The sequence below is a fragment of the Periplaneta americana genome, chromosome 14 (genome assembly GCF_040183065.1).
Source record: "Periplaneta americana isolate PAMFEO1 chromosome 14, P.americana_PAMFEO1_priV1, whole genome shotgun sequence".
NCBI classification, from domain to species: domain Eukaryota; kingdom Metazoa; phylum Arthropoda; class Insecta; order Blattodea; family Blattidae; genus Periplaneta; species Periplaneta americana.
Window position 1 is genome coordinate 109,787,886 of NC_091130.1, and position 24,892 is coordinate 109,812,777.

General features: G+C 34.9%; 2 protein-coding genes across 3 annotated transcripts in view; both read left to right on the forward strand.

Moving 5' to 3' along the window:
- The window catches only part of LOC138713658 (THUMP domain-containing protein 1), a 28,329-nt gene extending 13,150 nt beyond the window's left edge, over nucleotides 1-15,179 (forward strand). For both annotated transcript variants that reach the window (XM_069845923.1, XM_069845924.1), the window contains 2 exons: nucleotides 3,263-3,351; nucleotides 13,703-15,179. In XM_069845923.1, the coding sequence (XP_069702024.1) occupies nucleotides 3,263-3,351; nucleotides 13,703-14,150 (537 nt within the window). In that variant the 3' untranslated portion in view covers nucleotides 14,151-15,179. The remainder of the gene's footprint in view (nucleotides 1-3,262; nucleotides 3,352-13,702) is intronic.
- A 9,375-nt stretch (nucleotides 15,180-24,554) lies between these two features.
- The window catches only part of LOC138713661 (gamma-glutamyl hydrolase-like), a 135,440-nt gene continuing 135,102 nt past the window's right edge, over nucleotides 24,555-24,892 (forward strand). The window contains exon 1 of the mRNA XM_069845926.1: nucleotides 24,555-24,692. Within this exon, the coding sequence (XP_069702027.1) occupies nucleotides 24,599-24,692 (94 nt within the window). The 5' untranslated portion in view covers nucleotides 24,555-24,598. The remainder of the gene's footprint in view (nucleotides 24,693-24,892) is intronic.

Below are 24,892 nucleotides of genomic sequence, written 5' to 3' on the forward strand. Positions count from 1 at the left end.
TACAAAAGTTCATTTGAAAATGTAATTAACACAGGGACTTTTTGAAAACTGCAATTATTAAAATTACAAATAACCTTTTAGCATGCAACATAAAAATTAAAGAATGATACTAATAGAAAGTTACTCATAATCATAACTCACCACATTTATTGAAATGATAGATACTTGCGGTTAACATTGTTATCAGAAACAACAGGAGCCACAACTCGCTGCACTTCTTTTCGCGTGATGGACACATCATGTAATCTATTATAATTTGAAACAAATATTGATCTCACATGTGTCTCACAACTAGGCAGAGTCTTTTGCAGAATGAAACTGTTCTTACACTTGATGCAGTAATGACAAATTGTGTGTGATGCAAGTGCTGACTTTCCTCTTTGTTAGCAAAAAGAGCTCTATGCATTAATAAAAAGAAAATTGGTGTAGGCCCTATAAACACAATAAATACTAAACTCTTGATTGTACAAACTTATTAAATATATATTTCGCTTGTACTCAGTCCGTCTTATCTTATAATTCTCTGGGGCAATGCAACCTGTATCCAGAAAGGAATATTACGATTTACGGTACATTTAATTGAAATCCAAGGGAATGAGACATTTTTAGAAATCCATTACTTCACTATTTATTTATAAATCAACTTTTTACAAAAAGAATAGCGAAATGTTTAAATTAAATATGGATGTATCCGAAAATATAATAATAATAATAATAATAATAATAATAATAATAATAATAATAATAATAATAATAATAAATATGTTGTGAAATATTATTATTGAAACTGTATCATACAAGATTATGAAATAAAGTATTAATTGAAAACTACGAGACACCTGGATTAATTATTCGAAGTCTCCCGTAGTATTATAACTCGTTGCTTGTGGTATACCAGAGTCCATGGTGGTATACCTTTGTTAAGCACTCCTTGCGGAGGCTGGCGGTACTATGGATCACCATGTTTTGTTTGGTACGATCCATGGTACCGCCAGCCTCCTCAGGGAGTGCTTATCAAAGGTATACTGCCTCTCTATAGTATATAACTCGTTGGCATTTACTGATTCGCGAACCGGAAGTGCTTTTTAACTTCCCTCCAACGCTGAAAGATGGGGCTGTGATTTACAGTGTTGGTCTCTTCATATCAATCTTCTGTACTGTACAGATCAAAACAATTGAAGGAATGAGAAGCAGAGAGGTATATGTGTGCTTTTGAGAAAATGTTGTTGAAAATATTTAAGCTTTCGTAAATTCCGTGAAGTTTTAATTTTAATTTTAATGTGTGATCTGGTTAAAAGATATATCCCTTTGTCACAATCAAATATGATTACTATGACTTTATACGGTTGTTCAAACTTTAAAGTTTCACTCTGGAAAATCTGCAAGAAATGATCTATCATATTTTGCTCTGAAGAAACTGAATTCTGAATTATTTTAGTGTTATTTAAGGTTGTTAACGCGGAAAACAGTTAATGGATTTCAAAAGTCAGTTGGAAGAAACAACATCTACAGAATCTGACAAAAAAGCAAAATACTGATACATAGTCCTTACAAGTTACGGTTACATTTTATCTTTTGAGATCGCTCAGGCATGCATGGCTATGTCTAAACAATTCATTGACGGGGAATTTATTGAAACTTCTGTGGTGAAAGTAGGTGGAAAAATGTTCGGAATACCTGCATGATTTTAAAAGAATTAAATAGTCCAGGCATAGTATTGTCAGATGTTTCAGTCTTTCAGGCCAAGTTTGTTGCAAAAACTTGGAAACTAATTTAGTTCTCAATTTTCAGCTCGAAATAATATCAGTGCTAAATAAGAGGTTTTTTAGATTAAAATTAAAACTTCACTGAATTTACGAAAGCTTAAACATTTTCATTGTCCTCTCTGTAGATTGAAAACTCAAAAAAGTTTAATATCCATTGTTCAAGAATTAAAACAGAAAATCAATATCCCGAATTTAAAAGAAAACCTACAAATTAAACCAAACCCTTTAACTCTATTAAATATAGAATATAATCTAAATTTAACAGAAGAAATACTAAAATCAGAAGTAAACACTGAAATACTAAAACAATTGTCTTTAGAGACAATTAATTTTAGGTACCCTCCACAAAACTGGCTTCATTTATACACTGACGGATCCTTGATCTCCAGAGAACAAGGTGTCGGTGCAGGTGTTACGTGCTGTCTCTTCTCACTTTATAGATCTCTTGGGTATGGAACAACAAGTTTTGATGGAGAAATCATTGCAATAAGTGAAAGTCTCAGGAATCTTCTATGCCACATCCTTAAATTTAAAAATGTAGTTATATTGTCTGACTCCAAAGCAGCAGAAATAACTAAAATGCTCTCTCAATTAATATCACTCAATAAAAGAATTGTATTCCAATGGATACCATCCCATTGTGGAATCCTGGGGAACGAGAATGCGGATGCTTTAGTAAAGAACGGCAGCACTGCTACTTACAGATCTGTTACTAAATCTACGTATTACTCTGTGAAAAAGATTAATGAGATGAAAATAAATGATGCTCCTTTATAAACCTTTTTTATTCCAAGTAATGTTTTAAATTCTGTATGTAGATTTGTTATTAAATCTACATACTTACACTTGAACAAACAAAATTTGATAACACAATCTCAAGGGAAAAAATGGAAAACTCTGCATCAAAATCCACAGTTAATTCCCGATTTACCACGAAAATCGTCTGTAGCTGCATTTAGATTGGCAACAGGCCATGATTGTTTGGCCAAACACCTGCATAGAATTGGAATATATCAGTCCCCTAACTGCCCATTGTGCAACTAAACCAAGAAATGGATTCGGAACACCTCAAAATCTGTGCTTCAGTGGCTGGCCATGATAATATCTTTGAAAAATATTGGAGTGCAAGAGGTCAAATGCCTTTATTGTCAAACGCCTGGCATTAGAAAACAACAACAACATTTTCAATCACATTTTCTCAAAAGTAACTAAAGTGCATTTATACAACTTTGCTTCTGATCCTCTCAGTTGTTTTGATTTGTACAGTACAGAATGAGTGATACAAAGAGACCGACATTAAATCACAGCACCATCTCTCGGCATTGGAGGGAAGTTTCGAAGCACTTTCAGTTCGCGACTACTAAATGCCCATCCATGTTCTACATTTACAAGCTTGCTCTGAAAATTTTTTGTGTTGATTTATATTTTTGTTATGTTTTGATTATTGTGAAACTGTGGAGGCAATTATTGTAACATACATTCAACATTTCTTTCAGGCATATTTGGAGGACATACGACAAACAGCTGAGCCCTTGTTTGATAAATATTTTACAAAGGAAGGGAAGACTTTTGTAGTTCTATTCAAGTAAGTGAATACAATTTTTATAATAATTATATTTTTACAGTATTGCAATGCTTTCTCTGTTCTTGTCAGAAAATGAAAAGAAATTAACATTGATTGTGATGTGCACTTTGGGTTGGATCCATTACTTACTTGGAAAAGAATTTTATTCTATACTCTTTTTTTTTATTTGTGATGGAATTTCATTAAAGTTGTATGAGAACAGTAAGTTTAGTAGTAATTACAGATTTCTGTGTTGCAGTGTTAAAATATTTCAGTGCAGTAGTACAAATAAGTAATATAATATGTTGTGTGAAAGGAAATTAAGTACAGAATTAATGCAGGAAAAATACATTGCTATAGACATGTATAGTTGTGAAGTGTCACAGTTGTGGAGGGAAATGGAGATTAAAAAGAATTTGAAAATAAGTACTTAGTAAATGCAAAATACATTGGGTTTGAGAATGGTGAGATTACAAATGGAAAAAAAATAGTACACTAGTTATGAGTTACTCGTATAATGTATATTTTTCTCCATCATAAATACGAACCTTTTAATATAAGGGATAATAAGTGATGTATTCTGCATATTGTTAGAATTATTGGTGAAGATTAGAAACAAAATAGTAAACATTTAGGAATTTTCTTCTTCTTATTCTTCTTCTTCTTCTTCTTCTTCTTCCATCCCTTATGCTGTCGAGCATTGGCGTAACCTCGGTCTTTCCATCTCTGCCACTCCTGTCTATTACTACTCAATCTCTTCATTTCTCCCACTGTCTCCCCACGTTTCTGTCCATTTCTCTCAATTTTATCCTCCCATGTTATATGTGGTCTTCCTCTTCCATATCTTCTTCCACTCTCATTTCACAAACCTGTTTTTCTTTCCTTTCCTCTCCCATTCTTTTAACATGGCCATACTACAGTAGAACCCCGATTATCCGTCACTCTATTAACCGATTGTTGGATTATCCGACTTTTTTTTTTCAAATTTTTTTTTCTTTTTCTCCTGCAGAAAAAAATTATAAGTATTGTAGTTTTTCTACAGAGAGCTATTACAAGAATTAACCCTTACAAGTCTCACAGTATGTAGTAGAAATGCTTTGCTGTCGGCAACAGAAATAGTTAGTCTACTTATAAAATAGTCACTACTTCTTTCAAAGAAATTACCCCAAGAACTTCCACAAACCCGAGTAGTATTGTATAACATTTTATGCGAAATGTCTTCCACAGTTGCCAAAAGAAAACGTGTTGTTAATTACCATAAAAAATTACAAATAATTGAGAGGTTTGGGAAAGGAGAAACTGTACGCGATTTAATAAAAAAAAGACAAGGATAAAGTGCATAAAGTATGTAAATCTACAACGTGAGACTTGAAGTATTTCTATCTTACAGCAGACAATCAACTGTCAACCCTTGGCCCTTAAGAACTCATCGTTAACAACCGAACTTTTAGTGAACTCCTGATCCACTACATAGTATGTTAAACACAAGACCACGAAGGAAATTACGAAACTATAGGCCAAAGTACTATAATGCACTTAATTTATGAAAATCTTTTATGGTACAGATTATCCGATTTTTTTCGATTAACCGTTCAGTCTATCCCCTTCATTACCATGGATAATAGAGGTTCTACTGTACTTCAATTGGCGTTCCTCCGCTACCATGCTCATAGCTTTCCTCTGTCCAGCCTCTTCTCAGATTCTTTCATTTCTGATTCTGTCTCTTCTGGTTTTTCCTACTACTCTCGGCTCCAAAGTAAAGAACCCTGGCCTCACACCACTTCTACATAAATGACAGTGATTGATAGGCCAGTTAGGGGGAGTTGTCTGCTAAAACTTTCGGCTGTTTCCATGTTTGCTCTTGGGTGGACTCTTTAAATGTATTTTCTTTTCCGCTGGTTGGATCCATTTCAATGTACTTTATATTTACGAACAATTTAAATCAATTTAATAATAATAAAAATAACAATAATAGTAATAATAATATTATTATATTATTATTACTATAACAACAGGTCATCACCAATCATCGAGTGGTTAGCATGCGTGTCATTAGATTAAGAAAAGTAAAAAATATCTGTTGTTCTGCCATCGTGCATTGAAATATGTATATGCTATAGGCTAGGCCTAACTAATTTATATATTATTTTAATGTACCGAAGTACATATGATATTTCCATGCAGATATTCTGCGTCATCATACGATGAAAGAGTAATGGAACGGAGAAAAATTCTCTCCGGCGCCGGGATTTGAACCCGGGTTTTCAGCTCTACGTGCTGATGCTTTATCCACTAAGCCACACCGGATACAACCCCGGTGTCGAATAGAATCGTCTCAGATTAAGCTCCATCTGGGTTGTATCCGGTGTGGCTTAGTGGATAAAGCATCAGCACGTAGAGCTGAAAACCCGGGTTCAAATCCCAGTGCTGGAGAGAATTTTTCTCCGTTCCATTACTCTTTCATCTAACTAATTTAGTAAACAAGATTAGGTTCTATTATAAGTTATTTGCTACACAAAAGTAACATTGAAAAGTGTGATAAGGTGCATTACCACATTACTATTACACGGGGCTCCTGTAGCATTTTCAGGACACTATTTTCGAACCACTCTTCGAAAACTGCAGAGTTCATTGTGCCATGATAATCTGGAGGTGCCATTTTTGTGTGAGTAACAGAGCACTATCGATGAAACCGAAATGCCCCCCACAGTGCACAATATCAATTCTGTAACTCTTTGCACCTGATATCGGTACCACACAGTTGTCGGTGTCGTTTGTTCAGTTTTTCATGCGAAACATTATGACTGTTGTACCAGGTTTCGTCTAAACACACATCATCGTAGCCTTGCAAACGCAACTCTTATCTGTTCGAGATACGAGTACCTCCAGGCAATGATGTTAGTGGCTTCAGCTCTAGTGGGTTTTCTTTGCACTGTCTTATGTGAAAACCTCATACTTCGGAGTAATCTACGAACAGTACTTTTACCATAAGAAAATTCGTAGTCAGTGCCACTAGTTTCCTCCCGCATAACATGCATTATGAATTCTACGGTCATGTGCAAAATCATCAATTTTTTCAAAAGGATGGCTTGCCTTTTTTTCCAGAGTGTGATATGTAGATGGATCTTCAATATTTGATATTCTCTTTATATTGCTTAAACTAAGATCTGTCGCCTCCTCCACCAATTGTTTAATATTCCTCCTTTTCAAAACCCCACCATTTTCAATTATTCTTCTAATAAAGCTGGCAACATTTTGTACTATAAATACACTTTATTTTCGTAACTTCGTCCCCTTTCCTATTGGCTGTTTATTACAATTCTTATGCTTAGTCGGCGGCCTTTCAGAAGAAGGCCCTGGTTGTGGCTGTGGAGGCACTTCACTATTATTATAGTTTATCCATGGCCGAAAAAAATTAAACATTGCGCTAAGACGCAACTGAAACTGTAATGCAGTGGCAGGGATATTCTTTCAAAAATGGAAAATGCACAGCATTCTCAGCGGCATCTTTGTTCACGGTTTCACTAATTGGGGGAGTGTGTCAGTCAGATTTATGGCTTCCTGAACCCAGGAACGAAGGTTCTTTACTTGCGAAACCAAGAGTACTCTCCTTACAAATTTAATTTCCGTAGCAGCAATCTTACTGATGTGTTTGTCTTGTAATGCAAGGCTCTCCATACCATAAACATAATTGGGGGCATTATCGAGTTGCAAATCTGCATTTTTGTTTTGTTGCTGATCTCTGACTTTCCTATGATAGTATTATTCATTTGGTAGTAGTTGAAACTGCTTTCTTAGTTCTATTTAACATCTCTTGTTCAATTTTCCCATCACTACTTATGATAGTGCCAAGATATTAAAAAATTTCTACTTTCTCTAGAGGCATTCCATCACAGACCATATTCAATTCTTCTTCCTTTCTATCTTGTTTTGATACCCACATTACTTTACTTTTATCTATATTCACTAGGCTACCATTCCTTTCCTCTTCAATTCTTCATTCCAGTCCAGTATTGCATACTGATGTCTCTCTGGTGTGTCTGCTATTAACATGATGTCATCTGCATATAACCACAGTCTACTATATACAGTCACGAAGCTTAGGGTGATTTTTTGCATTTCTCACGATAGTTCCTAGCCGCTTGGAGCGCTGTGAGTACTAGGAACAATAGACTGTGTCACTGCCATCGTGATCTAATACAGGGCGTAAGGCAGACCATGTGACTCGCTTAACCCGATCACGAAGGACGGCGTTTCAACCATATATAAATTAATTAGAATGCATAAAGAGTAACATATATTTCTCTAAAATGTAGTGTAATTGCATTAATAAAATTTAACACAATGATTAGGAGACACTTCAGACATAATGCCTTGCGAGTTAAAGTGTAATATTATTTTTGGTGTGAAAATTACGTTGTTCGTATGTGTAATACCTGCCTTTATTTCGATTAAATATTGTGAAATTCTTGTACATTCATTTATGCACGATTCAATAATTTTTAGTTGCACCGCACGAATATATGTTGAAATTATAGGTTAGTTTACTGTACCTGTTACCCATTTCTGACTAATTTTAGTGGACTCCAGTGCCCTGCCACTACATATGTATGTTATGTCATATGGAAAGTATAGGTTTACTATATTTAACTTATATTCCTATATTGGCAATTATACATTATAATTAAACATATTGTCATGTATGACACCCGTCACATTCTATTTGTCTGTATTTTAATATTACAATTGAGTACTGAATTATTGTATTTACCTACTACCTAAGAGACGAAGTAACACAATTGTACGTACACTAATTTCATAGGAGTGGTATGGTAAATTTTCTCTCTACAATTAAGGAAGGTAGATGTGCTAAATTAAAGTCACAATATAAATTTGTTTTTATTGAATCTCAAAATAGCTTCCATTCTAAACTTAAAATGTTGATGCGAACAGATTATGTTAACGCATAAAATTCTCTTCAAATTGAAATAACACAGTTTTGTAATTATTTCTGCAACATATTATGCAACAAGAAGTAAACGGAATTTATGGACACATTACACTAAATAAACCTTAGCAATGATACACGATAAAGTTATAATATAATATTTCACTGAGCTACATACACTGAAATAGAAAACCCGAACATACATTACAGCCTGGTCTAGATCGAAAAGGAATTGACTGTGCCGTATTTCTCTTTGTTGTGAAAAGTTGTGTAAACTGTGAAATGTTCGTTATCAGTCGTAATAACTGTAAATGGCTAAAATACAATAATTTGAATAATAATATGGGACAAGGAGACGTTTGTGGTACTAGAAATATTGTAAGAAAAAGAGGTCAGATTTATCCTCCTTCCGAAAAATCCAGGAAGGTGAGTTTATAAAATATAATATATACTTTATGAAAATAATATATAAACCTTATGTATTTCACATTTCAATAGTGGAAGGAAGGTGTTAATTTTTTCAAAAGAATACGATATCGAAAGTACAATACATTTTATCATCTGCTGTGGAAAGGTGTGATGAGCCAATAGTAGCGATCCTGGTGGTTAGCAACTATCTATGGATGCATATTTCAACTGTCTATGTTTGCATATTTAGTAAGTATTGAGCTTCGTGACTGTATATACTAGACTGTGATATAACAATGTTTGAAGATAAACTGGTCTCATTCTCCACATACCCAACTTCGTTCTGTGGATTTGTCGTTTAGCCTTCATATTTTTGTTATTTCATCAAAAAATATATTGAAAAGCAATGGACTGAGGCTATCCCCTTGTTTAATTCCTTTCTCCATTGAAAATTCTCCAGACATTTCACCATTCATTCGAACTCTTCCCACCAGTTGCTTATAGACATTCTTCACCGCATTCCATAGTCTCATTGGAATCCCCTTCGCCATTAATGTTTCCCATACATGTTGTCTTGGAACGGAGTCGAATGCAGCTTTCAAATCAAGGAACACTAGATATAGATCATTATTCTTAGCTATGCTTTTCTCCATTGTTGTTCTTATGGTGTAGATATGATCCTGTGTCTGCCTTCCTGGTCGAAAAGCTGCCTGATCCTCTTCCATGTCTTCTTCTATCACTCTTCTGAGTCGCCTCTCCAGCACACAAGTATATACTTTGTAAACTGTGGATGAGAGACAAATGGCCCTGTAATTATTACAGTAATGACTGCTCCCTTTAGAAATGGTGTTAAAACGTATAAATTAACCTCCTTTAGTTCAAAATTAAGAGAAACAATGCTTTTCTTTCTGGTAGTATGGATGGCTTAATGTAATTAGAGATTCAGACTGAAGATTTTCACTGTTAGCTTGGGATGTTGTACTAAACTGTCTCAAAAGTTTTTTTTCCTACAATTGTCCATCCATCCATCCATCCATCCATCCATCCATCCATCCATCTATCCATCCATCCATCCAACCATCCATCCACCCACCCAACCAACCAACCATCCATCCATCAATCCATCCAACCATCCATCATCCATCCATCCGTCCATCCGTCCATCCATCCATCCATCCATCCATCCATCCATCCATCCATCCATCCATCCCTTTCCCTTGCTTGACCAAGACAAAACTAAGAAGAGATTATTTTGCAAAATATAGTCTCTTATTTTCATTGACTTTCTTCCATCTGTCTGCCAGCATCCGAAATTTATCAACAATACTAGTCCTCTAGCTACAGGTAAAAAATTTACCACTGATGTTCCTAACTTGGACACCTGCCCTTGTTGAAATGTTAGCAACTAACCAATACCAACTGTAGGCAAATAGTGCAACATCTGGATTGTATACTGGATGACGCAGCACTTCAGTCCTGTTTAATTCCTGAATTTTTGTCTGGATCAATCTTACCTGGTGTTCTGGAGAATTGCTTCATTGAAAGATTGCACACTTTTTGTTGCTCAAAACTCCTTGTACATGAGCCATTAATTGTTCAGAGTAGAGTTCAGTGTCAACAGCACAACCATTTGGAAGAAGTTCAAAATGTAAAATATTCTCATTCTACCAAATACGAGTACACAACATCATCTTGTGCTCTCAGTGACTTTGTCATACACTGCTGGTTAGGTTCTTCATTACAGGGTACTTGCTACTTTTACTTGCCAGTATTATAGAGATAGATCAATTTTTCATCACAGGTTACAATCAGCTTTTAGAACTTAAATGGTTACCCATGAGATTTTTGAGGAGGTGTTGTACACATCAATTCGTCTCAGGTTTCTGTACTTTGATTAGTTTATATGAATATATGTTACATCTCTCATTTAGACTGAGATGATGATTGACTCTATCTTTGAAAAGACTTTGACTTGGTAACAATTTACAGATGCTGACAAGTGCCTATTCTTCCAGCTTAACAAATGGTGTCTCGTTCTCCATAAAAGATGGTCATCCTAAACAATGCTTATCTTCAAAGCGTATGTGTCCATTATGCATTGTGTGGACCAGTTTGATGCTGCCCAAGTACTGGCCATCTTTTTACTTTTGCTTCAAATATTTCTTTAGCTGCTGAATTGTATCTGTACCTTTCTTTGTAAAATAAATGTACAAGTATTTGGAATTACAGTTTTATCATCACACATTGTGGTGGTAGGCTGTAAATACTGTAAGATGCACAGTAGGGTGGCACTCAGCGATTTTAAAATTTCCTCTGTAGGTCTTGCTCAACATACGAGGCGCATCCAGAAAGTAAGTTTCCCTATTTTTTTTTTTTTTTTAAAAGAACACACACTTTAAGGAAAACATTTATTGGCAGCGGGTACAGCAATGTTTCAGCTATTTTTCAACATAGAATTTTCAGAATTGAGACACTTGTCGTATCGTGGGATCAACTTTTGTATCCCTCTGTCGTAGAACTCTGCCGCCTGTGAATGGAACCAGCGTGTGACAGATGTCTTCAGCTCTTCGTCGTTGCCAAAACGCTCACAGGAGGACAGGAATTTCTTGAAAAAAAAAAAGAGAGAGAGAGAGAGAGAGATATGTTCGGCCCATAGGCTGACAGCTGCCGATGAGAGCTGGCAATGCTTTGTGCATTAAAGAACTTTATCACCGACCGAACCTCGAGGCGGCGGGAGAAGGAATAAGAGCTTCATTTTCGAACCACTGCTGCCACGCTACTGGCACCAGGCGGGACCTGTCCGGCTGGCATATGATTGATACGTCATAGATCTGTTACGCATGCGAAATTGACACAGCTAATTAAGTTTACTTTCAAGGGGAAAAAATCGGGAAACTTACTTTCTGGATGCCCCTCGTATTATCTTTAATGTGAAACAATCTTTGTAAAATTCTAGGTCTGTAGCTTAAATATTATCTAACATTCATTGTACATTAATTAAAAATATTTGGATATGTGATATTTTCAGTGTCTCATAGCAGTTGGAATCCAATGTTTTTGTAAGAAAACAGGTTGTGTTAAGCTGACAGTTCTTTTTAACTTTAAGGTCATTACTCTGCTATTCCCTGGTAGCACTACACGTGCACTTAACTGCGTGAGCCCAGGTCCCCTCGTTTCATGGTCAGGCGTGCTAACTGTTAGGCTATGGCCAGATGAGCTGTAAATGTCGCAGGTTTTCTGGTACAAATATAGCTACCGTAATTGTCGCAAAATGGGTGGCCAGATGGCGCTACAATTACTGCTCAGTTTCTGCGTTAAATGTAGCTATGTGTGGCCACAAGACGTGCCACACTAGTGACATTTGTACCTAGTTTTCCAGCACTCAGCACTGCTCTTTAAAAGATCTCCTTCTTCACCTCCTCTCTCCTTAACCCTACTTGCATTTTTATGACCTATCTTAGGACTGTATATTATTACAGTTACACACAATTGTAATGTGCATGAGAAAAAAATTTATAGCAGTCAGTGTCATATAGGAAACTTTTATTCCTGTGTTGGTTTTTCAACAGGCAATATTGTTCGTCAGTAACAATCGAAAGTATGGTGTGGGTGAAGGGTTTGCTGAAAGGCTGTAACCACATCTATTATAAAGACCTAATTTCTAGTGGTTCTGTAGAAGGGTCATGGGAGTTTACAACAGATTAGACATGCTCTTCCCTTGTCAATACATGAATTTCTAAAGCATCTCAAAAAGATCTGTCTTGTAAAAGAATTGTGTGTGTGTGTTTTTTTTTATTACTGGACCGCTATTGTATACTTACTTACTTACTGGCTTTTAAGGAACCTGGATGTTCATTGCCGCCCTCACATAAGCCCGCCTGTGCAAGATTAATCCAGTCTCTATCATCATATCCCACCTCCCTCAAATCCATTTTAATATTATCCTCCCATCTACGTCTCGGCCTCCCCAAAGGTCTTTTTCCCTCTGGTCTCCCAACTAACACTCTATATGCATTTCTGGATTCGCCCATACGTGCTACATGCCCTACGTCTGGATTTAATGTTCCTAATTATGTCAGGTGAAGAATACAATGCGTGCAGTTCTGCGTTGTGTAACTTTCTCCATTCTCCTGTAACTTCATCCCGCTTAGCCCCAAATATTTTCCTAAGCACCTTATTCTCAAACACCCTTAACCTATGTTCCTCTCTCAGAGTGAGAGTCCAAGTTTCACAACCATACAGAACAACCGGTAATATAACTGTTTTATAAATTCTAACTTTCAGATTTTTTGACAGCAGACTAGATGATAAAAGCTTCTCAACCGAATAATAACACGCATTTCCCATATTTATTCTGCGTTTAATTTCCTCCCGAGTGTCATTTATATTTGTTACTGTTGCTCCAAGATATTTGAATTTTTCCACCCCTTCGAAGGATAAATCTCCAATTTTTATATTTCCATTTCGTACAATATTCTGGTCACGAGACATAATCATATACTTTGTCTTTTCGGGATTTACTTCCAAACCAATCGCTTTACTTGCTTCCAGTAAAATTCCCGTGTTTTCCCTAATCGTTTGTGGATTTTCTCCTAACATATTCACGTCATCCGCATAGACAAGAAGCTGATGTAACCCGTTCAATTCCAAACCCTGCCTGTTATCCTGAACTTTCCTAATGGCATATTCTAAAGTGAAGTTAAAAAGTAAAGGTGATAGATAGTGTATAGATTTTATAATTGAAGGATACCTTTGGTCAAAAATGAAAGAAAGAAAATGGCTGTTAGTTTGCATTAGAAATGATTGGTGCTGACAACAGAAACTTATTTGCAAATAGAGTGAAGATGAGAGATAAATTAAAAAAAAAAAATACGGCATCTGGGATTTCACTTAAAATATGACCAATATACGGTATTTCCCAGGAAATACGGAATAGTTGGCAATCCTAGCTGCTGCTGCTGGTGATAATGTTGCGGAACTCGTATTTTAATAGTTGTATTTCATGTTGTCTTGCAGCCGCCGTAATAGCAGTGGTATAAACCGTGAAGATCTGATTCGTGACTTGGCAGAGATGGTGCTTCTGAGACATCCTGACAATAAAGCAGACTTGAAGCATCCCCAGCTGGCTGTCATAGTGGAGGTGATCCGTAATATGTGCTGTCTGTCCGTTCTTCCAGACTACTTCCAGCTACGCAAATACAATCTTCTTGAACTGTGTACTCCAGAGGGTGGAATTAAGTTGATTAATGAAAAAAATGATAAGCTTGCTTCAGAAAACAGAGAGGACAACTCTGAAACAGTTACAGGACAGAATGGTGGAGCAGGTGGGGACGCTGCAGTACAGGAGGAAATTACTGAGCAAAAGAATTCAGAAGCTGATGCTAATATGGAAGAAGGAAATGGTGGAAAAGGTAATATTGGTGAAATTTCAGATTCTGAAATGAAAAGTGAAACTGAAGACTAGGAAATTAAATATGGCAGTGATGTAGATCCTGCAAAGATTGTGAATATTGGAGATTCGACAAATGAAAAAATAAAAGTATATCAATAACAACTGTGAAAGACACCAACCTAACTTAACCTAAAAGATTTAAAAAGAAAAAAAAAAATAGAGTGGCAGTATATTGGAGAATAGGTAGTATTTTGGAGATTTAAAAAAATCTGGATACAAATTGATATAAATTTGAGGTTTGCCATTATTGTTTTTATGTAATGCTGTTTCTAGTTCATCTGAATTGTTTTCTTTTCTTAGGAGGATTTACATTTGATGTTTATGTTCAATGTGAAACAGCAGTACTGATATTGTGTTAAGTGTGAAAAAGCAAACTTTCCTTCATTCCAAGAATACTGCTATGATATCTGTATGTGTATGTATATGATGTTAAATCGTTATTAAAAACCAATATTGGTGATGTTTGTTCATTATTGCTAATAACAATAAAAATGTTTGTTTTGTATTTTCTCTTAGTAATTTGTTCTCATTTATCTATTTTGTTTCACAGCATATAGAAATTATAAATTATTCCAGGAGTACTGCTGTGATGCTTTCACTTGTGTGTAGTGAATTATTGTTGAAAACCAATATTCATGCTTGTTCATTATGAGTAATAACAGTGAAAATGGTTATTTTGTATTTTCTCTTAGTAATTTGTTCTCATTTATCTATTTTGTTTCACAGCATATAGAAATTATAAATTATTCCAGGGGTACTGCTGTGATGCTTTCACTTGTGTGTAGTGAATTATTGTTGAAAACCAATATTCATGCTTGTTCATTATGAGTAATAACAGTGAAAATGGTTATTTTGTATTTTCTCTGAGTAGTTTGTTCTCAGTGATCTATTTGGTTCCAAGGCATATAATGAATATAATTTATGACCCGAAAAGTACTGCTATGTTGCTCGTACATGTGTTTATGTTCTTGGGTTGTTGTTGAAAACCAATACTGATGTTTGTTCATTATGGCTAATAACAATAAAAATGATGATTTTGTATTTTCTGTTAGTTATTTGTTCTCATCTACCAGTATCTGTTGATTCACAACATGTAGAGATACTTACTTACTGGCTTTTAAGGAACCCGGAGGTTCATTGCCGCCCTCACATAAGCCCGCCATTGGTCCCTATCCTGAGCAAGATTAATCCAGTCTCTATCATATCCCACCTCCCTCAAATCCATTTTAATATTATCTTCCCATCTACGTCTCGGCCTTCCCAAAGGTCTTTTCCCCTCTGGCCTCCCAACTAACACTCTATATGCATTTCTGGATTCGCCCATGTGTGCTACATGCCCTGCCCATCTCAAACGTCTGGATTTAATGTTCCTAATTATGTCAGGTGAAGGATATAATGCGTGCAGCTCTGCGTTGTGTAACTTTCTCCATTCTCCTGTAACTTCATCCCTTTTAGCCCCAAATATTTTCCTAAGAACCTTATTCTCAAAAACCCTCAATCTCTGTTCCTCTCTCAAAGTGAGAGTCCAAGTTTCACAGCCATACAGAACAACCGGTAATATAACTGTTTTATAAATTCTAACTTTCAGATTTTTTGACAGCAGACTAGATGACAAAAGCTTCTCAACCAAATAATAACAGGCATTTCCCATATTTATTCTGCGTTTAATTTCCTCCCGAGTGTCATTTATATTTGTTACTGATGCTCCAAGATATTTGAATTTTTCCTCCTCTTCGAAGGATAAATCTCCAACTTTTATAGTTCCATTTCGTACAATATTCTGATCACGAGACATAATCATATACTTAGTCTTTTCGGTATTTACTTCAAAACCTATGTCTTTACTTGCTTCAAGTAGAATTTCCGTATTTTCCCTAATCGTTTGAGGATTTTCTCCTAACGTATTCACGTCATCCGCATAGACAAGAAGCTGATGTAACCCGGTATATAAAAACAGGTAGACAAATTCCATTTCCAACACACAGAAGAAATGCAATTGTAGGGGTGAGAATGATTATACAGTAGTGGAAATCAGTATTAAGGCACTGCATTTCCTACTGAAAATAATAGGTAGAATAGTTTAAATTACATGTCTAAAAACAAAATGTATAGAGAAGGTCAGTTAAATTACAAAGAGATTGTACAATCAAAAAATTCGTCAAGATAATAAAACGGATTTAAAATTAACCAACTAGAGGTGTACAATTTGAGAGCAGCTCTGCTTAAATTAAAAATATGGGATGGAAATTTATTTGCAACCTTCAGTGACATTTGACAAAAGATTTTTTGGGATTTAGCAAGTCTACATGTTATGATATTAAAATCATTTCCTTATCTTGTGTCATTGGAATGAATATCATTTCTTAATGTTAAAGTTGGAAGATTATTTTTAACATACAAAATTAACTCTAGAATATATAAATTAATTACAGTCATGATTTTGTTTTTCACAAATAATGGTTTACAATGTTCATTAAAAGCTGTATTTGATAAAATTCTTATGGCCCTTTTTTGAAGCAATAGGACTCTATTTATAAAAACACTGTTGCCCCATAGCAATATAGCAATGCAGAGAGTTCCATTTTTTCCCTTGAGATTGTGTTATCAAATTTTGTTTGTTGAAGTTTAAGTATGTAGATTTAATAAATCTTTTCACAGAGGAATATGTAGATTTAGTAACAGGTCTGTAAGTAGCAGTGCTGCCCTTCTTTGCTAAAGCATCCGCATTCTCGTTTCCCAGGATTCCACAATGGGATGGTATCCTTTGGAATACAATTCTTTTATTGAGTGTTATTAATTGAGAGAGCATTTTATCTATTTCTGCATCATAATCCACAGTTGATTCCCGATTTACCACGCAAATCGTCTGTAGCTGCATTTAGATTGGCAACAGGCCATGACTGTTTGGCCAAGCATCTGCATAGAATTGGAATATATCAGTCTTCTAACTGTCCATTGTGCAACTCAAATCAAGAAATGGATTCAGAACATCTCAAAATCTGTGCGTCAGTGGCTAACCATGACAATATCTTTGAAAAATATTGGAGTGCAAGAGGTCAAATGACTTTATTGTCAAATGCCTGGCATTAGAAAACAACAACAACATATTCCATAGGTAAGAGAGTACTTTGAAAGTAAGCGAAATAAGCATCACGAATATAGTTTTCAGGTCTTAAGCATACATGGATCTAATTTATTATGAAAGTAGTAAATATAAGACACACAAAAATCATGACAGAATTAGTTTCTTTCATAACACTAGTAACAAAATACGGGATTTGCATTTCCTGGATGGAAATTGGTATAAAGGCACTCTCTGTCCCATTGTGTTATTGCATTGTTAGGTACTTGTCGAATCTCTGTTCTTCCTAATTACCTCAAAAAGTCTCTTAAGGATTGTTTTTGTTAAGCTTTGTAGTTCTTGCATTGAAATTGTCGCTCACTCTTTTCATAGGTATAACTCTTTTCAGCTCGCATACGGCCTCAAATTGCCTTTTTTGAAGACTTATTTTTTTCCCTACATAAGATATTTGAGTGCTGTATTCCCCCTTGATTTACTTCGGACACGATAGCATCAAAATGGGAATTCCAAAGCTGAATTTCGAGAAAAAAATATCAAGGCTTTAAACCCCTATTCCGCCAACATTTTCACTGCCATACCCTGCCATATATGCAGTGAGCAAATCTGATAAGTGCGGCGAATAGAGTACCTCATAATCTATCTGTAGTGTAAAGGACAACCTTCTGCCCCCAGGCATATGAATGGTAAAGGCTAGCAAATTAAAAAAAAAAAGGTCATTTTGACTTTCCAAAACAGACTTTCCCCTACACAAGGAGAACAAAGGGGCTCAGAGACCCGCCTTTTTCACTGTATCTGTAGTGTCAAGGACAACTCTCTGCCCCCAGGCATATGGACGGTAGAGGCCGGCAAAGTTTAAAAAAATACATTGGCGGTTCCTCGGGGGAGGGAAGGGAGGAACAACGTCCTCACATTTTCTTCTTTTGAAAGTAAATACCAAATGAAATATATGCCTTGAAATTCGAGGAAGATCCGATAATTTTTAAGTTCACAGCTATAAGAAAACCTCAGTTGATAGAGTTTTAAACGACGCGAAATCATGTGCTGCTAGAAAACTGTGAGAAAGATGCGAGATTGTTTGTGTGGAGGAAAGCCAATCCTTTTCTCCTTTACTGCAGTTAACACACATAGACAGCGCACTAGCGGCGAGAGACAGAAGCAGAGTTTTAAAGCAAGTAAATGAACGGAGAGGGAGGAGATCCTCCTCTGAATCAGCGCATGGGCGGGAAATATAGAAACCGACTGGTCGTGGAGCAAGCTCGCTACCGCTGCCATCTAACGATGCTGCATTTAACCAGACTAGAACACATCTATATAGAAGGAGACACAATAGAAACAGTTTTAACGCAAAGCTATGAAAGACACCATATAAACTTTTTTAAAATTATAAATCAAAATATATTATTCATTGCATTTTGTATAGGCTACTATTCATGGTTTGAAACTTTCGAGGATATCTGAAAGCTGAAGTTGGGTTTATATAAAACAAAGAGGAAGTAGTTCTACAATATTATCGCGGATCTTTTTGGCCCCTGAAATTCACTTCCATTCATTGTCTACTAGACAGGGCAACAGCCAAGTTGTCAGTTTTGTACAAATATATTTGAAATTGAAAGTACTCCAAACTACATTATTTTCAACATAAAAAAATTAATCGGCCACCGGCAGCTTTGATCAATAATGGTATTGTGACTTTACAAGAACTGACATTCTCCAAAAGCATGTGATACTGAACTTGTAAAATATACATTTGGCAATGTACATGTGGCAACACAGACCACGTGGGTGGGTGCAATATTCTCACTTTCCTAACAGATTATTTTCCATTCCCACTTCCGTAAAACGGTTCTGATTACGTGTTAGTACCTAGTCTCTTCCAACAGTGTGATGTATTGTGCGCGAAAAATACTGCGAGGTTGTGAATTTCCTTGTAATTGTTAATTTGTGCAAATATTCAACAATGAATGGGAGTGAAAACATATTATATTTTGGACAATTTAGGAAACTCAGTTTACAAGAACAGATTATTGCTATACAAAAGGGAAGGCCAACCCCAACACTACTTGGTCTTACATATATGCATGTAGGCAAATTTGTAGCATGTTTCATTCAAGGTGTCATTTTATACTGTTAACTTCTTTCCTCCTCTTAAGAAATATGCAGGAGCCGCCACTGAAAAAATGGTCATTTTGACTTACCAAGACAGACTTTTCCCTACACAAGGAGAACAAAGGGGTTCAGACACCTGCCCTTTTCACTATAGCATTCCCGCATGCTTACTAATAATCACCAATAAAATCGAGCAAGTCTGTCGCCCTTTTTTGAAGACTTATATCTTCCCTACCTAAAATATTTGAGTCTGTAATCTCCATATCGAGGAATGGGGTTTGGTGTTGTATTCCCCCTTGACTCACTTCAGACACGATAGCATCAAAATGGGAATCCCGAACACAAGCTGATTTTCGAGAAATAAATCTTGAAACTAATAGCAATAAACTATATTTATGAATTGTAGAAATATAACTACAGGATATCATTTTTAGTAACTTCAGTGTTATTTCTATACCAAATTTATTTTCAACAGATACCTTACGTGTCTAGTATTAAGGCTGATTTATAACATCTGAGCATCGTGTAGTACTGTTAACAGCTCTACCCTTCTGACTTAACTAATGCATTTCGAATTTTCAGTTCGTTCCTAAAACGTAGAGAAAATGTTTCATTCTTCATAATATTGGAAAACTAATTAATGTTTGCGTATTCTGTTAACATTCTTATTCCATTTTATTTAATTTTAGGCGTGTTTACTTAGTGATACAATTTAGATTCCTAAGTGTATGAATTAATTATGTTTGCTACAGACTAGTGTGAGAAACTATTTCAATCTGTGTGTATGTTATGGCTACAGTTAAGCAATTGAAACAAATTTCACTCAATCAAATTTTCCAATAAAATTTGCTTAATGTAAATGCACGTCTACCTAGTATCATGATTGACGAATGGGAGGTATAATAAAATACATTTTGAAAGTGATCGTGCACACCCAGTTAGAAAGTGCAGGAACTGCCTCTGAACCAATGGTACTATATTTTGTTTTACGACTGTGCCACTGCTTGTGATGAATCAAAAGACTCTAGGGGGCGGATGTTGATGAAAAGTCATCTTATTTTTCACATTAGGATGATACCTATTAATATAGAAATCCTTTCTATGTTAATATCAACGTAAAAAATAATTTCTTATATTGCATTTTTTGAACTAATAGGTCATTTTTATATTTTTTTCGGCATTTTTTGGTAATTTTTAATACTTTGAAGAACTTTTACATCATTTGGAATGCATTTTACTTTCTTTACCAGTAGATCTGTTAAATCATTTTCTAAGCAAATAGGTCAGTAGTAATTACCTACTGAATAAGTGAATAACAGTGAAGTTTGAGTTTTATAGTTGGAACAGATTCTAAAGTTCATCCCTCATTCCACTGAAGACTTCACTTCACACAACGGAAGTAATATAAAATGCTTGACAACAGCTTAGTTTAAGTGAGGGCTTTGATCCCTATTGTTCTTTTGTCGGTATGAGGGTGTCTTTATTTATGTTTGGAAGGGGGAAGTTTTCACCGTGTCCTGGACAGGACGTTGTGTCCCCAAGATGGTTTGGAAGGAATGTCTACTGTAGTAGACAGTATTTTTAACACAAAGATTGCAAGAATGCACGCTGCACTCACAGTTTGTTTTGTCATTCACACTCCCTCATCTGGAAGATCAGGTAATAAAGGTGAAGTGCGGAAGGAGGAGGATACAGAGAATGAAGGCACTGACATGGACCACGCCTGATTGAAACACATTGTAAACCCTCATTAAACTCTATAGTTTTTCCTTAAAAATCTTCATTTTCTTGAATGTTTTTTCTCTTTGTCTTAGCTAAATTCCAGGAAGTTGCCTCCTCTCTCAGACATTTGCAGGGCAGTCATTGAAACAAGGTGACTAATTTTTAAGAAGTTGTAGTGCGAGTATGGTGAATAATACTTAAATGTCATTTTCTTTTAATTTTAAGTCATTTTTCCATTAGTTTAAGGGTACTTTAATGATAATTTTAAGTAGATTTTTAGGTCATCAACATCCGCACCCTAGTGATGACTATGTGGAATTCGCGAGCTTATTGCAATGGATGTGTGTATGTATAAATGAAAGGAAGAGAGGAAGGGAGTAAGAAAGGAAAGGAGAAATAAAGGCCATCAGCACAGTTCAGAGAAAAGCTAGACTCCTGGTTTAGACTACTCTCGTGCTTGAATTTTAATTTCATTTGGTGTGTTTGTCTAATTGATTTTTTTCGAAAATTTTCCCAACTGTAATGCAAATGTTAGACAGTCTCATGTGCAATTATCTTGTTATCATAAATTCCACTGTAGGAGATAAAACGTTAAATAAAATCAATAACAAATAAGGAGACAATGAAATAAATGAGGAAGATAGAAGAGAAGGGAAGAATATAATGAATGCCTGGTTGGAAGAAGTGTAGTGTTGGGTGTTTCCAAATAGAAACACATTTTAGAGTTTTGTTATTTATTTTATCTGAAGAAAAGTGAATACGTCAGACAGATATGTATGCCTTGCATTGAATCTTAGATTAAGGTTATCAGAATTTTTTGCACTATTTCCGGGCTCAAATAGCGATATATGACAAAACTAACAATTCTGTTAATGAGAGTTTGCCATTCACTTACAGTACATTAGTACACGCATTTTAAAGAATTAAAATAATACTTCTATTACAATCATACACAATTTACTACAGACATACACTAAAGTATTCATTCTACGTAACTACTTACACTACTGCTGCTTTCAGAAGAGTGAATTTTTAAGCAGTTCTTTGAATTTCAGTTTTGCAGCAAATTTCCGACGGGTCATGTTGAAGTTGGTTAAGATAGCAAGCATGGCTTGAACAGTTTCTAAACTCATTCTATATTTTTTTTAATTTCCACATATTCATAGAAGAAAAAATTATTTTCACCGAAGCATTACTCTCAGAAGGATACGGAGATATTTCAATCAATTTCTGAAGTTGTGCATAGAAAATAATTTTATCAGAGATGATTTAAAAAAATAAAGAACTATACACAGAATTTTAATGAAGATAATTTCATAATGATGATGCTATTCGCTGACGATCAGGTAGTAATAGCAAATAATGAAAATAACCTACAGAGAGCAGTACATGAGTTATGGAAAATAAATAAGAACTATAATATGGAGATATCTGTACATAAGACTAAAACTATGGCATTTTGTGGCAAATCTCCTGTAAGATCTAAAATAGTAATAGGAAACAGTATCATAGAACAGGTAAATAAATTTAAATTTTTGAGTGTTACCTTATCTTATAAAGGAGACTATGATCAAAAAGAAAAAATAGAAAAATTTAATTACATAAATGGAACAATAAGAAGAACCCTTAAATCAAAAGCTAGAAAAGATACATTGTTAAAATTTTATAAGGTGATGTCAGTGCCCAGTTTACTATATGGAAGCGAAACATGAGTTATGAAAGAGAGAGATGCCTCTAGATTACAAACAAATGAGATGAAATTTTTGAGAAGCGTAGCAGGTTACAGGAAAATAGAACATAAAAGAAACGAAGAAATAAGAGAAGAACTTGAGATACGGTATATGAATTAAACAACAAAATAGAAGAATATAGAAATACATGGATGTCTCACATTTCAAGGATGCAGGAGGACAGGATGCCATATAAGTTTTGGAAATATAAACCTCGGGGAAGAAGAAATATTGGAAGACCAGCCAAAAGATGGATGGACCAATTTCAGTAGCTGCTACAGGAATCAATTTCCTAATGCATGAAGGATGATGATGATGATTTAAAAAATTTCACTCCATTTTGAGCAAAGATCATTTTCTTCATTCCATTTTGCTACTTTCTTTGTCACATACTTCTTCAAAGTCAAGTCCATGTACTCGCATATTGTAACAAAATTAATAGAAATTCAAATTCTTATTTTTCTGTAGCAAACTACATTCCAAATACGGTATATCTTGTGAATAAAAACTCCAGGCACTGAAATATTCAACAACATTTTTATAAAAAAATGTAATAATTAACACTTTAAATCCTAGAATATCTGAGGATATACTATTAAATTCGGGGACATTCTGAGGACGAATTTTGTTCGAGGACAAATAAAATTTGGGGACTGTCCCCAGGAAACGGGGACATCTGGTAACCTTATCTTAGGTACCTATACTCCTTTTCATGCAATTTAATTCATGGAGGTTGTGGCTTTTAGCTGTCCAGAACAACATGAGCCATTCACGCTTTAGGGGTTAGGTACAGCTTACAGCAGTAAAATTTTGGAAATATTCAACATTTTTTTCCTCCATTACTGTATCTTGTACAATAATGAAAATTAGTATGTGTAAAACACTGTCCTGCTATATGAAAAAATATTTTTACGATTTAAAAAAAATTCTTTACATTGTTTTTTTCAAAATTCAGTTCACTGTGCAGTAATGAAACATTTCCCACATAACTCAAAAACTATCCAATATTCTGTGATGAAACTTTTTGTGTGTATTTATACGTGTCATATCTACAATATGATGCATGATCACTTCTCTACCTTTGATAGATTGTCTGATAAAAAAATAAATTCATTTAAAAATGGACAAATATCAGTATTTTCTTTTAACACAAAATAAAAAAAAATATATATTATTTATTAAGAAATGTAGTTGAAAGAGCATGATATTGTAAACATGAGTTTCAGCAATAAAATAAAAGAGAGAGAACATGAAAAAGTTAACAAGTTTGTGAGTTGTGAGGGAAATGCTTCGTCACTGCACAGTGAACTGCCACCATTTTGAGTTTTGAAAAAAAAATATATAAATAATTTTTTTTAAATCGTAAAAATATTTTTTTCATATAGCAGAAGGATAATGTTTTACATTTACCAATTTTCATTATTGTACAAGATACAATAATAGAGGAAAAAAATGTTGAATATTTCCAAAAATTTTACTGCTGTAAGCTGTATCTAACCCCTTAAGCAACATTGCCTAGTTGTAATGTTAAGACTGTTAGTTATGGTAAGTTAAATATTACATGTGTCAAGATAAAATATTGTAGCCAAGAAGAAGATGAGATGTAAGAACTAAGTTGCGTGGAAAGCATACCTTTAGTTGTATCTTATCTATGTAGGAATGTAATTTACTAATTAAGTGAAATGTAAATAAAGTAATAGTGCTTCACAAGCTTGCGTGATCTTTAATTTATAACTACCTGCAATATAATGTTGTTTACTCAATTGTGTAAACAGGTACAAAGTAGGCAAAGTAAGAACAGATTCTGCTCAGTGTTCAGAATGGCAGTCAAGACGCTATTTCTGTGTATTTTATTAGCCGCAGTAAAACTTTTCGCAAATGTGGAAGCTGATTTAAACAATCGACCCATTATAGGTGAGCTACATAATGATTATCAGCATTATTTTTTAACACAATACTTCTATTGGCTGGTGGCAGCTCTTGCTGTAGCGAGTAGGGGAAGAGCTAAAAGGGTTTTCTGATAATGGAGTTAAAAATACACTTTCGTAATAAATAGACGTACAAAACTCAACTGTAGGCCTATCTTACATAATCGATTTTTGAGAACAGCGGAC